Source organism: Rhinopithecus bieti, unplaced genomic scaffold, assembly GCF_001698545.2.
Source record: "Rhinopithecus bieti isolate Rb0 unplaced genomic scaffold, ASM169854v2 scaffold_12049, whole genome shotgun sequence".
NCBI classification, from domain to species: domain Eukaryota; kingdom Metazoa; phylum Chordata; class Mammalia; order Primates; family Cercopithecidae; genus Rhinopithecus; species Rhinopithecus bieti.
Genome location: NW_016807278.1, coordinates 3422017 through 3437376, shown reverse-complemented (window position 1 = coordinate 3437376; position 15360 = coordinate 3422017). Strand labels below are relative to the sequence as shown.

At 47.4% G+C, this 15360-nt stretch overlaps 1 protein-coding gene across 2 annotated transcripts in view; it reads right to left on the bottom strand.

The window, feature by feature from the left end:
* GOLT1A (golgi transport 1A) overlaps window positions 1-14141 on the bottom strand; it is a 19509-nt gene extending 5368 nt beyond the window's left edge. For both annotated transcript variants that reach the window (XM_017881054.1, XM_017881053.1), the window contains exons 1-3: window positions 13933-14141; window positions 2519-2610; window positions 1289-1467 (exon numbers count right to left, since the gene is read on the bottom strand). In XM_017881054.1, the coding sequence (XP_017736543.1) occupies window positions 1289-1467; window positions 2519-2610; window positions 13933-13957 (296 nt within the window). In that variant the 5' untranslated portion in view covers window positions 13958-14141. The remainder of the gene's footprint in view (window positions 1-1288; window positions 1468-2518; window positions 2611-13932) is intronic.
* Between the last annotated feature and the right edge of the window lie 1219 nt (window positions 14142-15360).

Here is a 15360-nt window from a genome sequence, read left to right as displayed (position 1 = left end):
TATATATATATATATTTTTTTTGAGACAGAATCTCGCTCTGCCACCCAGGCTGGAGGCAATGGTGCGATCTTCTCTCACTGCAACCTCTGCCCCCTGCATTTAAGTGATTCTTGTGTCTCAGCCTCCTGAGTAGCTGGGATTACAGGCACTTGCCACCAAGCCCAGCTAATTTTTTTGGTATTTTTAGTAGAAACAGGGTTTCACCATGTTGACCAGGCTGGTCTCGAATTCCTGACCTCAAGTGATCCGCCTGCCTCGGCCTCCCAAAGTGGTGGGATTACAGGCGTGAGCCACTGCGCCCAGCCATAAAATGACATATTTGAATATGGAATAAATAGATGGCAGGTATGCGTGAGAAAATTTAAAGCCACACTTCCTGAAGTCTCTGAGGCCTAGGCTGTTCAGGCTAATCGGGGGGTTTCAGGGCTACATTCAGCAAACGGGGGCTCCTATGAGAACCCAGGGATTCCTGACCCCCACTCCTTTCCATGATTGTAGAAGCCATCATTCTTCCAGTCTCCACTGTCCCCAGCCCACCCCTATTCTCTCCACACTACCCTGTAGACATACGAAGTCTTCCTTCCCAACCCCACTTTCTCTGAGACCCCTTCCTTCCTTTTCCTTCAGTACCCTCCAGTCTTCTCTTAGACTCTACCCATCCCTCAAGGCTTCTCTCAAGTCCTGCTTCCTCTACGACACTACCCTGGGCTCCCCTCTGAGTGCCTACAGGCCTGACAGTGGCCACACATCATGACTGAGTTCCACCCTGCCTTTTCCCAAGCCCAGGGCTGACACAGGTCAGGCCAGGGGATGACACAGGGGTCAGGAGCCAGAGCCCCCTGGGTCAAGGGCGACCTTTTTCACATACTAGTTTCAGACCTCGGGGCGGGGGCAACTTCTCTGAGCGTTGGTTTCCTTATCTGTGAAGTAGAGGATAATCCTAGAGTAGGTTGTTGTGATAAAATAAGATGATGATCATGAGCGTGCCTGGAACATGTTAGCTCACTGCCCTTCCTCTCCAGCTGGATTTGTGGGCAGGCCTCGTGTCTGCTCCCTGCACACAGGCACAGTGCTGGAAACACAGTAAGCACTCTATCAGTATTTGTTGATGGATGGACTAATCCCTCCAAAGTACCCTTCAGCCTACTTTAGGGGGCCTTTCTGAAGTGTCCATGGTTCTCATCTCTTGCAGGATAAAGTCCCATCTTCTGCACTTCCTGCTGGGGTGATCTCACCCACTCAGATGCTTTGGTGGGTCTGTCCAGGGTTATAGGGATTTGTACTCACTTGAACAGGCTGAAGAATCCGTAGGTTTCCAGGAACATACCCAGGAGGGGCCAGCGTAGGAGCACGACAACCACACCCCCCAGGAAGAAGCTGGTTCCCTTGAGTTTGTGCCGTTGGAAGAAGAACCGAAAGGTCTTCCTCAAGCCGATGATGAAGGAGAGGCCCGTCAGGAACAGCAGCTGTAGGGGAGGGAGGAGAGCGTGAAGCAAACCCACCAGCCCCCTGAGGAGTTGGAGGCACAGGCCTGGAGCCAGGTGGCGGGCAGGGGCAGGACATGCTAACTCTTTAAGACCATCTGAGCGAGGGCCGTCCAGCAATGTGGCAGAATCCCAGAGCCTTGATAAGTCTTGCTGGCTGGGAACAGGACTGCACAGAGGCAGGGGGATGGATGAGAAACTTTTGATGGTTTCTAGTTGCCCACCCAATTCCCTGGAGCCCAAGCACTTTTTCATATGGGACTTGGTTTCTCACCACACCATCTAGGGAAGATGGAAGCAGGTGGGATTTTTATTCCAGAGAAGTGAAGATTGAGGCCTAAGTAGGTTAGGCAGCCATACTGAAAGTCACACAGAACCTTCAGAGGCTCCACCACCTACAGAATAACCCTCCAGGCCCTCCCATGGATACCCTATCACTGTCTTCAGCTTGGCTCTTAATGATCCCTTAAGAGTGCCCAGGCTGTCGTCAAATTGAACTCTCTGGTTTTCTTCCAGCATATCCCATGCTTCCCCGCTCCTTCCCCACACCTTCTCTCCTGCTGTTCCAACCCCCCTGGAAGTGCTTTATTCACCTCCACACCCATTTCCTTTCCAAATTCCTCTCCACCCTTCTCCAATTCAGTGTGTCCTCTTTCCACTAAGCCCCTTGTTTCATATTAAATGTGTTTACCGTGGCCCCTGCCTTCCTCCCAGCCATGTATATCATGTTATATCTCTAGCCCTAGAGTGGGATTCAGATGGCAGGGACAGTGTCTGAGTCCCCTCAGAACCCCCAGGGTCTCCCGCAGAGCTCGGTGTGAGAATCCAGGTCCTCAGATTCTTGGTGCCGCAGGCTCTGCATCCATTTCCTGTGCCCTCCTCCACCCAGGCTTGATGATGTCTGACCCCTGGATAGGCATGGTCTGAATAGACTTGGGATTTATTTAAGGGATTTATTTAAGGACTATCCTGGCAATAGAGACTTCAGAAAGGTTGGGGCAGGGGATTGGGGACACAGGGCTGGGGGACTCACGTTTCCAAAGGCCAGGAGCACAGAATCAAAGTACAGGAGTGTTCCAAAGAGGATGAAGAAGATGCCGAAACCGGTGATCCCCGCACCAATCTCTGCAATGGGCAAGGAGGTGGTGGAGCAAAGGGCTTTGGGGAGCAGGTGGGGACCCTGAAACTTCCCCCATTGCCACAGGACAGGTGCCCTCTGTGGGGGTGACTCCACTTCCATCCAGGAATCTCACCTTTCAAGCTCTCAGGGGATGGTGGGATGGGAAGGGGAAGGTAGGGTGGCATGAAGCTTTGTCTAGCACCTGGGAACTGTGCTGTCACTTCTGTACACAGTGGCATTCTGTCCTCACCGCAGCCCTGTGTGGAGGCTGGTGCTGCCCTCACCACTTTATACTCTCAGCCTCTTCTTGTCCTCAAAAGCCACATTATCCACATCAGTATCAGGGCTGAACATAGCATCTGCCTCCTCTGCTCCTGCCTTGTGCAACTGAGAACCACTGGAGCCCAGTCCACACTGCGCAGAAGGGAGCCACTGAAAACTCAGGACCGCCAGCCCCAAAGAGCCTCAAAACCACCCAGCTCTCCTGGTCCTTTCTCCAGAGGCTGGCCCGCCTGAGCAACTCTCCACACGGTCTCCTTTCTCCTCAGAATTGCCCTGTCTCCACTCTCCGGTGGTGACATTTCCCACTGGATTGGGAAAATAGAAGTCATAAGTTAGGAATGCATTCCTCTTCCCAGCTGGGGCCTACACCCAAGACCCAAGCCTGCACCTGCTCCCATTGTGCTCCCTCCCTCCCTCCTGCAGCAGGCACCTTGTGGGCCCCGCTACACACTCTTTGGCCAACTCTCATTTCAACCCAGTGGCTTCGGGCAGTTCTGCCAAGGACCCACACTAGGACAATGAGCCCATTCCCGACGGTTGACAGTGAGCCCCCATTCCCAAGGTTTGACCAGTGAGCCCCCATTCCCAAGGTTTGACAGTGAGCCCCCATTCCAAGGGTTTGACCAGTGAGCCTCCATTCCAAGGTTTTGACAGTGAGCCCCCATTCCCCAAGTGTTTGAGTGAGCCCCATCCAAGGTTTGCAGTGGTCTCCATTCCCAAGGTTTGTAAGCGTCTCAGGGCAGGCATGTTTCGAAGCTGAGTTCGATCAGAGCCGGCAAGCATAGCCCAGAAGTTCAGGACATGAAGGCCCCCTCGTTTGGTCAAGGGCTACATTTTTGACATTTTGATAAATATATTTCAGATCGCTCCCCTGAAGACGAGTTATACAATAACCGGACATACAGTTCCTTTTTTCCTTAACCCTCTCCATCACTCAGAATTGTTAATTTTACTTATCTTTGCCACTATGATAGTCAATAAATGGAAACTCATTCTGTTGCTTCGTTTTCAAATTGTTACCTTTTTAAGTTTTAAATTGTGGCAAAATGCACATAAAACGAAACTTACCATCTAACCATTTTAAAATATACAGTTCAGTGGTATTAAGCGCATCTCCTGAATTCTTCATCTTGCAAAGTTGAAACTCTACACCCATTAAACAGTAGCTCCCCATTCCCCTCCCACCAGCCTCCAATAACCACCATTTTACTTTCTCTCTCTATGAATTTTTGACTACTCTGGGAACCTCCTATAAGTGGAATCATACAATATTTGTCTTTCTGTGACTGTCTTATTTCACTTATCATAACGTTCTTAAGGTTCCTTCATGTTGTAGCGTGTGTCTGAATTTTCTTCCTTTTTAAGACAGAATAAATGGTCCATTGCTATCTGTATCCTGCATTTTGTTGATCCATTCATCTGTTGATGGCCATCTGGGTGGCTTCCATCCATCTCTTACCTATTGTAAATAGTGTTACCATAAATATGAGTGTAAGAAAATATCTCTTCAAGATCCTGCTTCCAATCCTTTCGGGTATATACCCCACAAAGTGGAATTATGGAATTATACTGGATCACATGGTAATTCTATTTTTAATTTTTTGAGGAATTGCCATTTTGTTTTCTATTGTGACTGCACCATTTAACATTCCCAGCAACAGTACACAAGCGTTCTAATTTCTCCACATCTTGCCAATACTTTTTCTGTTTTGTTTTATTTTGTTTCGATAGCAGGCATGCTAATGGGTATAAGGTAGTATCACATTGTGGTTTTGACTTACATTTCCCTAATGATTAATGATTAATGATCTTTTCATGTGCTTGTTAGCTGCGTGTATATCTTCTTTGGAGAACTGTCTAGTTAATTTTTAAACGGGTTGTTCCTTTTGTTGTTGAGTTGTAGGAGTTCTTTATATATTTTGGATATTAACTATCAGGTATATGATTTGCAAATATTTTCTCCTACTCTGTGGGTCACTTTTTCACTCTGTTGACTGAGTCCTTTGATGCACTGAAGTTTTTAATTTTGAGGTAGTCTGATTGATGTCTTCTTTTTCTTTTGTTGCCTGTGCTTTTCAAGTCATATCTTAGAAATCATTATCAAATCCAGTGTTGTAATGTTTTCCCCTATGTTTTCTTCTAAGAGTTTTGTAGTTTTAGCTCTTATTTTTAGGCCTTTGATCTGTTTTGAGTTACTTTATGCAGCTAGTATAAGGTAAGGGTCCACCTGCATCTTTTGCATGTGGATATCCAGCACTATCTGTTGGAAAGACTGTTCTTTCCCCATTTCACAGTCTTAATACCCTCATCAAAAATTTTACTGGACTTGTTCGAATTGGTTCTCATAACCTCTATGAAATTGGTATTATTAATATGCTTTTGCAAATAATTGTTAAAAGTGGGGGGAAATTATTCTGGTGTTTAGAGGCAGAACTATAAAAACAAAAACAAAATTATCGAGACTAAATTTACTGGCTGAGTTATATTTACACCTGAAAGAAAATGAAACAACACGATCATCTTCTGGGTAGTTAATCCATCATCTGTTGCTAGGCAGATTTTAAGAGGATTAGGATCAATTCCAATATAGAAAGAAGGCCAAAGAGCTTCTTTAAAAGAATCATCAAAAATACAGCGATGAAACCAGGTGCTCAGTGGCTCACACCTGTAATCCCAGCACTTTGGGAGACTGAGGTGGATGGATCACTTGAGGTCAGGAGCTCAAGGCCAGCCTGGCCAACATGGTGAAACCCCGTCTCAACTAAAAATACAAAAATTAGCTGGGCATGGTGGCATGCATCTCTAGTCCCAGCTACTTGGGAGGCTGAGGCAGGAGAACTGCTTGACCCCAGGAGGTGGAGGTTGCAGTGAGCCGAGATTACACCACTGCACTCCAGACTGGGCAACAAGAGCAAAACTCCATCTCAAAACAAAACAAAACAAAACAAAACAAAACAAAAAAACCAACGATGAGATCTAGCATTCCAATTATAGACTGAAACCTTGCTCAACTCATAGTCTGGTATCATGCCAGTCTTACTGGATCTCACTTTTGGCAGAAGCTGGATTTTGTTGGGACCCAGTGTAACATAATTTCTCTCAACTTATCACCCGGCTGCCCAGAATCTATTTTCTACTGAAAGCTGATTCCTTGTGTTCCTGACAAGCCTTCGTGATCGATTTGGGCTTGTTTCTTACTTCTACCTCCTCCGGCTGGCCTGAATTAAATCTCTTAGAAGCTGGGACAGCTCAGCAGAATATCACCCCATGGGTCATGATGAAGGTTGTGTTTTGTCAACATTTCCTTCCTCAGAGACAACACATTGAGAATGTAGAGTTACATCTACCTGAATTACCATGATAATTTCTTGTAGGTCAGAATATTGTGGAGGAAGACCACAGTCATCTTTCTTGAACCCGAATGATAAGTGTTTTAAGTTTTTATGCTTGTTATAAAATATCTGTTGTTGGCTTATGCCTGCCATAAAAATATCTGTCATTGATTTCAGCTCTGACTCTACACCCTTTCCTCCCGCTCAGTAGGTGTAGTTGTGTGGAAATACGATGTGCACATTTTATGGGGTTTTCATTTTGTTTTGTTAAACTATCTATATGTTCATCCTGCACACACTTAAGAACAGCCTCATACTCATTTTGCAGAAACAGCATAAGTTTCTCACATTCACACGTGATGTCCATTCTATTTATTCCTTCTTCTTCTGCAGCAGCGATTCGCTGGCTGGCATAGTCATCACTCCTCCACCTGTTCTACACTCTTCTTTAAGGGCAGGTGGGATTCCAGGACTTTCCTGTGATGGGGCAGCCTTCTTTATGGGCCACACTTAGTGCTCTCAGCGCTCAGTGGGACACAAAACTCCACAGAAAAGGGTCAGAAACTGTTTCTCACACACAAGCTTCAGACCTACCTTTGTCTCTTGCTTCTGGAGTAGCTTAGCGATTTTAGTCAAGTTACCCAGTCAGAGGTTGCTCCTAAAGTTCTTTTCAGGCAGCAACCATGGCAGAAAGAGCGGAAGGGTGGGGATGTCATACAGATGCCCCCAGGAGTGACGGGCGTGCCTGCCGGGCACGGTCCCCAAGATACAGACAGATTGAGCAGCGCGCCCTCTGCTGGAGGCGGTCAGGGCTGTCACGCCTACACCCAGCCGAAAAAAGCTGGGAGGCCAAGGTAACTTCAGGGAGGCCTGGTTCTCCAGGCGCCACCTGGGAGAAGTGGAGACTCCCCAGACCTCAGAGACCAGCTTCAGGTCTCCCTGCCAAGGGACACTGATGGCTGCACTGGTGCCCTTGTTTAGCCCCTCACTTTGCAACTCCCAAGCTGCTGCCAAGAAGAGCCTACAACCACCTGATACAGACAAGCCAGGCTTCCCCGACTCCCCATTTTGTAGCTAGCTTTAAGAAAAGCCAGATTCAATGTCTTTCTTGCTCCAGAAAGCAGCTACACCTCCAAGGAAATAATATCTCATGGAGCAGGTGGATGAGTCCTTCTGGCCTCAGGCTGCGCAGCGAGTCTCAGAACATCATCGGCTTTCCCCCCCCTTTTCCTTTTCCTTTTTTTAAAGCAGTCACAAATGTGCAGGAAAGTTGCAAGTACAGTACAAAGAATATTTTTCTTGAACCATTTGAAAGTAATTGCCACCTCATACCTAATCACCCCTGAATGCTTTGGTGTGATTTTTAAAACCTCTCCTGGACACTAAGGACATGAATAGACAATTCTCAAAAGAAAATACACAAACAGCCAACAAACATATGAAAAAATGCCCAACATCACTAATGATCAAGGAAATGCAAATCAAAACCACAATGTGATACCACCTTACTCCTGCAAGAATGGCCATAATCAAAAAATCAAAACATAATAAATGTTGGCATGGATGTGGTGAACAGGGAACACTTCTACACTGCTGGTGGGAATGTAAACTAGAATAACCACCATGGAAAACAGTGTGGAGATTCCTTAAAGAACTAAAAGTAGAACTACCATTTCATCCAGCAATCCCACTACTGGGTATCTACCCAGAGGAAAATAAATCATTATACGAAAAAGATACTTGCACATGCCTGTTTATACCAGCACAGTTCAGAATTGCGAAAATATGAAACCATATATATACACATATATATACATACATATATATGTGTGTGTGTGTCTGTCTATCTATCTATCTATCTATCTATCTATCTATCTATCTATCTATAATGAACTACTACTCAGCCACAAAAAGGAATGAAATAATGGCATTCGCAGCAATCTGGATGGAATTGGAAATCATTATTCTAAGTGAAGTGACTCAGGAATGGAAAAGCAAAAATCATATGTTTTCACTCATAAGTGGGAGCTAAGCTATGAGGATGCAAAGGCGTAAGAATGATACAATAGACTTTGGGGACTCATGGGAAAGGGTGGGAGGAGGCTGAGGGATAAAAGACTACACATTGGGTACAGTGTACACTGCTTGGGTGATGGGTGCACCAAAACCTCAGAAATCACCTAAAGAACTTATTCATGTAACCAACCACCTGTTCCCCAAAAAACCTATTGAAATAAACAAACAAAAAGTTCTCCTAGACAGCCAACATACAGCCATCAAAATTGGGAAATTAATATTGATATGTGACTATCCTCTAACCCTCGGACTCCATTCAAGTTTCATCAGTCACCCAGTAGTATCATTTATAGCAAAAGATTCCAGTTCATCATTCTGTGTGGCATTTAATGATCATGTCTCTTTAAATTATTCTGTCTGGAACAGCTCCTTGGTCTTTCCTTGGCATGAACTTGACCCTTTTGAAGATTCAGGCCACTTATTCTGTACCATCCCTCCATTTGGGTTTGTCGGATGTTTCCTCACAACTAGATTCAGGTTATGCATCTTAGGCAGAAATAACACAAGATGTGATGCTGTGTTTTTCTCACTGCATCCTGGTAGGTGGTGCACGATGTCAATTTGCCCCATCACTGATCATGTTTCTTTACTCTTAGGGCAGTGTCTGCCAGGCCCTCACCACCCCATCCCTGACCCTGCAGGGGATGCCCGTCACTCTACTTTGCCTATGGCACTTTGCACCAGGCCACCCCTAGTGTGAACACTCTTCTCACCCTGCTGGGGTTCTAACACTCTCTGAGCACCCCCTTCTCTGTGTCAAACCTAATGGCTTTAAGACTGAATTGTTCAGGAAGAGGAAGGAGGGAAATAAGGAGAGAAAGAGCCTCATTCGCTTTTCAAAATTAACAATAGTGATTGATAGTATAATGAACATACTGTGCCAGGCACAGTCTAGGCACATATATGCTTTCAGTATATTAACACATTCAATTTTCATAACTACTTGTGACATAGGTACTGCTATTAGCACCATTTCACAAACAAAACTGAAAAACAGAGGTTAAGTCACTTGCCCGGGGATACACAGCATCTGGCAGAAGCAGGATTTGAACCTAGTCTCGAGCTCCAAAAAGTGACTTTTGGGTGGGCACGGTGGTTTACACCTATAATCCCAACACTTTGGGATGCCGAGGTGGGTGGATCACCTGAGGTCAGGAGTTCGAGGCCAGCCTGGCCAACATGGTGAAACCCCGTCTCTACAAAAATACAAAACATTAGCCAGTGAGTTGGCGGGCATCTGCAATCTCAGCTACTTGGGAGGCTGAGGCAGGAGAATCGCTTGATTAGATTCAGGAGGCAGAGGTTGCAGTGAGCCAAGATCATGCCATTGCACTCTAGCCTGGGCAACAAGAACAAAACTCCAACTCAAAAAACAAAAACAAAACAAAACAAAAATTAAAAAGTGCCTTTAACCAACCCAGTCCAGTCCACTTCCACAGGTAATGCTCTTGCCTTGGCCATTAATGACCTCCATGTTACCAGATCCAATGGGCAGGTGTGAGCCGTCATCTGTTAGAGCTTACCACTCCCGTGTTGAAACAGCCTTTCTCTTGGTTGTGCACATCACGTTCTTGATTTTCTTCCTACTGCTCTAACTGCCCTTTCTCTGTCTCCTCTGCCAGCTCCTACTTCTCTCTCTTCTTCTTGGGATTTGAATTGCACAGGGCTTGTGCCCAAGCTCACTTCTCTTCTCATTCTATTTCCACATGTATCCTTGTGTGTTTAATTTTGTTTTTAATTTTGTCTTAAAACTGGGGTCTCACTCTGTTGCCCAGGCTGGAGTGCAATGGCACGATCATAGCTCACTGCAGCCTTGAACTCCTGGGCTCAAGGAATCCTTGTACCTCAGCCTCCTGAGTAGCTGGGACTACAGGCACAAGGCCACCATGCCCAGCTAATTTTTTTAAATTGGTTTTAATGTTTTTTTTTTCTTTTTTTTCTTTTTTTTTTTTGGAGACGGAGGCTCCCTCCCTCTGTCCCTCCCAGGCCCCTGGAGTGTCATTTGCCTGGAATCTCAAGCTCACTGCAAGCTAACTGCCTCCCGGGTTTTACCGCCATTGCTCCCTGCCTCAATCCCTCTCCGAGTAACTGGACTACAGAGGCCACCCACCACCTCGCCCGGCCTAGTTGTTGTATTTCTTTTACCCGGGTTTTCACCGTTTGCCCCAGATGGTCCCGAATCTCCTGACCCGTCGTGGATCCGCCCCGTCTCGGCCTTCCATAAGTGCTGGGGATTCATCAGGCTTGGAGCGGGGGCCCTTTGAGCCACCGCGCCCGGCCTCAAATTGGTTTAAATTTTTTTGTTGTTGAGACAGGGGTTTTGCAGTGTGCCCAGGCTGGTCTTGAACTCCTGGCCTCAGGCGATCCTCCCACTTTAGCCTCCCAAAGTGCTGAGATTACAGGCATGAGCCACCACACCCAGCCTCTCATGTCTTTAAACATACCTTGTATGCTGATGACATTGATGTCTCTCTTTCTAGTCCATGCCTCTCTTTGGGCTTTGAAACTCCTATCTAGCTGCTTACTTGGCATATCTACCTGGTTTTCTCTCAGCCATCTTGAACTGGGCTAATCTTGAATCCCAGACTGGGTTATTTATCTTCCTTCCTTCAACTTACGCCTCCCTTGGTTGTCCTCAAATGAGTAAACATGTCACCACCGCCCACTCCACCACTTAAGGCAAAAGCCCACCCTTCCCCCATGAAATTCGCAGCTAAGTTTTCTTTTCTTCTCCCAAGATGCATGTTGAAAGCTGTCCATTTCTTTCCATTCTTACCACCTAATTCCCAGCCACGATCATCTCTTTCCTGAACTCCTGCAGCAGCCCCCATTTGGCCTCCTGCTTTATTCCTGTGCCCTCCCAGTTTTTCTCCACACAGCGCTTAAGGGTCTTGAAAAACATACAACCTGATCATGTTAGCATACTGCCTAGACTCCTTCGTGGCTGCCCACTGAAATGAGACTGCAGCAGAGCTCTCTCATCCACACCACGGCTCACAGGCCCTGCCTGGTGGGGCCCAGGCCTGCCTGTCCACCTTATCTCCTGCCATTGTCACTCTTGCCTGCCATGCTCCAACCACACTGTTCTCCATGGCTTCCATGTGAGCTCTTTTGGCTCAGGGCCTTGGTACATGCAGTTTCCTGGTTTGCAACACCCTGCCTCTCACTTGTTACTTGACAATGCATCCTCATCGTTCAGGTCTCAACTGAAATGTCAGTTGCTCAGGGAAAGCCAGTCCACTCTGTTCCCTGACCTAAATCTGGTTCCCTCATTTCTCTCTCTCACAGGACTTGCTTATCGTTTTTGGCAAGAGTACATTTACTTGCAGGCTAATTGGTTTAACAAAGTGTCAGTGTGCCACTGGGCTGAGGACCCAACCCACCTCTCTCTATATTTTTATTCACCAGGTCCATGGTTCTCAACTGGGGTGAGGGGATTGTGGGGGAGAGTGGGGGGCAGGATGGGAATTTGTTTCCCAGGGGACACTTCACAATGTTTGAAGACATTTTTTATTGTCACAGCTTGGAGTGGGGGTGCTACTGGCATGTAGTGGGTAGAGGCCAGGGATGCTGCTAATATCCTATAATGTGCAGGACAGGCTCCCACAACAAAGAATTATCCTGCCCCAAAATGTCAGTAGTGGGGAGGTGAGAAACTGTGCCTGCCCTTGGTGATCTCTTGGTTGCTCGTGGTCCTAAAGACCATGAATATGCAGATTATTCCCACATTTCTGTCTCCAGCCCAGGCCTCTACCTGGAACTCCAGACTCAGATACCCAACCGCCTACCTGACATCTCACCTGGATGTCTAACAGCACAAACCAACTCAACACATCTAAAGCCCAATTCCTGCTTTCCCCCCACTCAACCCTTCCCATTGCACAGGCTAAAAAATATACAAGGCATTCTTGACTTCTCTTTCTCTCACACCCTACATCCAATCCATCCGCAAATCCTCAACACTTTCCTCAAGGCAGATCCAGCATGGACCACACCCCACTAATCCCCTGCTAACACCTTGGTCTCCTCCACCTTCACGCACTCAGGAGTGGCTTCCCTGGCTGGGCATGGTGGCTCACGCCTGTAATCCCAGCACTTTGGGAGGCCGAGGCGGGTGGATCACTTGAGAGATCAGGAGTTCAAGACCAGCCTGGTCAAAGTGGTGAAACCCCATCTCAACTAAAAATACAAAACTTAGCTGGGTGTGGTGGTGGGCGCCTGTAACCCCAGCTACTTGGGAGTCTGAGGCAGGAGAATCACTTGAACCCAGGAGGTGGAGGTTGCCGTGAGTAGAGATCCTGCTACTGCACTCCAGCTCTGAGTGACAGAGTAAGACTCTGTCTGTCTCAAAAAAACAAACAAACAAAAAAAAAAAAAAAAAAAAAAAAAACTGGCTTCCCTGCTGCTACCTTCATACTTTCACAGCCTATTCTCAACCCAGCACCCAGAGTGATCTTTTAAACATAGAAATAGAATGCATCACACCACAGCACAAAACCCTCCGATAGTTTCTTATGTAAATAAAGCCAAGGTCATTACCATGGTCTATCAGTCTCCAGTGTCCTGAGCCTTCAGTGACCTCCCTGACCTAAACTGTTAGGATTCTCCCTACACCTCACTTTGCTCCAGGTACACCCGCCTCCTTGTTGTTCTTCAAACACACCAAGTATGCTAATGCCTCAGGGCCTTTGCACTGCCTGTCCCTGCTTCCTGAACATTTCCCCTCCAGAGAGCTGTATGGCTTTGCTTTCTCACTTCCTACAGATCTCTGTACAAAGGGCACCTTCTCAGTGAAGCCTTCCCTGACCACTCTATATAAAATAGCGACCCCTCCTACCTTGAACTCCATAGCCTCCTCTTATTTTATTTTCATCTGGAGGACTTATCATCTTCTGATACACTACATACTTCTTTCTGTTAATTACCTGTCTCCCCTCTCTAGAACGTAAGCAGGCAGTTGGTTTCATTTAATGTTGGATACTTTGTGTCCAACACAGTGCTGGGCACACAGCAGAGACAAATCTGTTGAGTGAACCGAAGAATGTTGTCACCAGTTCTCAGATGAAAAACCAAGGCTTAGAGGCTTTAAGTAACTCACCCAAACGAAGCCCACAGAGCCACGGTTCTTCCCACGGCCGCAGACCTGTTCCAAGACCTCCTCCCTACCTCTTCCCCGAAAAGAAGGGGAAGGATGTTTAGGAGTGAGGGTACGGTGGTTTGGGCAGGGGAGTGGAGTTTAGTGTTTTATAAGAAGCCCCCAGGGCCACAGGAGACCTTGATGGTGTGGGGAATGATGTCTGAATGGGCAGAGGCCTCCTGAGTCCACCTTTGCGGCAACCCAGTTCTAAGAACCCGGGATGGGAAAGGGGTCAGTGTGACTGGGGAACCTACCAGGTCCCCTGGGCACCAAACTCTGGCTACCTGTGGGCCCTGAGCAACTCCCACCCTCTGGAGAGCAGGGAGCCACACCCCACCCTGCCTGCTGCCCTGGGGTGCCAGCAGAGCAGCTCCCAGCCCCTGGCTCCAGAGGTCACGCTTGTAGGTTTCCTAGTGACAGCGAGCCCGGCTGGGAGAGAGAGCGAGCCGGCACGGAGCCTGGCCTGGATAGCCCATTGCAGCCCCGCTCCCTCCACTCACTCTGCCATTCGGTGATGGAGATCATGCCGCACTCAGCCTGGGGGGCCTTCCGCTTGGAAGTGGGCAAGTGGAGCGTGGCCCAGAGGACTCAGCTGGTACATGGTCACGGGAAGCTGACTCTTGGTTAAGTTGCGAAATGAGCCTGTGGCAAATCATTAACTCCCCCTCCAACCCCCGCCCCACCCGCGCACACCACGCGGGTGCTTCTAGTCGCCGACTCCCTCCTCCCGTCTTCCGGTAGGGCAATGCCCTTCCACCTGCCGCGTTCGCCTGGGGAAGGCACCGCCCTCCTGACCCTTTCCTCACACCACCCGGTGTTCTGCCGGCTCTCGTCTGCCCCGCGAAACTTAGATTGTATATGGAAGCATTGGGATCCTAGGAGGTGCTCAGGTTTCTTGCTTGGTTTGGTGGTGTGTGAAGAGTTGGCATCCGCACATCCCTTTGGGAATGTACTAAATTAATCTTGAAAGTCAAGCTTTTTGCTCTCTGCTATTACACATGCTAGGCCTTGGGAGGCAATGAGCGACTGAGTACAAAGCCTGTTGCTGACCTAATGGCAGAGCCAGATCCGGTTAAATCAATGGCAAAAGCGCCATGGGGGAAGTTAGACATGAAGACCTTGGACCTCCTTTCCCCAAGCGTCGTCCAGCTTTGGACTTACTGTGAGGTCGAGCTATGGAAGACAAAGCCCCGAATTTGGGGTTGGGGCAGGACTAGACAATTCAGGGGGCCTGGTTCGAGTCCACCTACCAGCTGTGTAGACATGGATTCGTCCTTTCCTCCTTTGGGTCTGCAAAAGGAGGAGCAGTTAGTTCCTCACATCCTTTTTTCCCCATCGCAGAGCAATGGTTCTCAATGCTAGGAGAGCCAACATCCACTTTGCAATGTCTCCTCTATCCAGAAATGAAGAAATGAATTTCATAGATGATATGACTAATCTACATACATCATTTAAAAATGCAAATAGGCCTGGCATACCAAACGCATCATGTCAGCATTTTGGGAGGCGGAGGCAGAAAGATTGCTCAAGCCCAGGAGTTTGAGACCAGCCTAGGCAACATAGTGAGACCTTGTCTCTACAAAAATAAAAATTTAAAAATGAGCCAGATGTGGTAGTGCCTGCCTGTAGTCCCAGCTACTGGGGAGGCTGAGGTAGGAGGATTGCTTGAGCCCAGGAGGTCGAGGCTGCAACGAGCTGTGATCAAGCCATGCACTCCAGCCTGGGTAACAGAGTGAGATCCTGTCTCAAAAACCAAACCAAACAACAACAACAAAACCAAGGAAAGCTGACACAATTAAAATTAAAAAAAAAGGATAAATTATAATAAAACATGATGTCTTTCAATATATAAACACTCAGGCAAGACTTACCAGAAGGCATAAATGAAATAGGCAGATTGCTTGCACCTATACATAATATATGTTGGA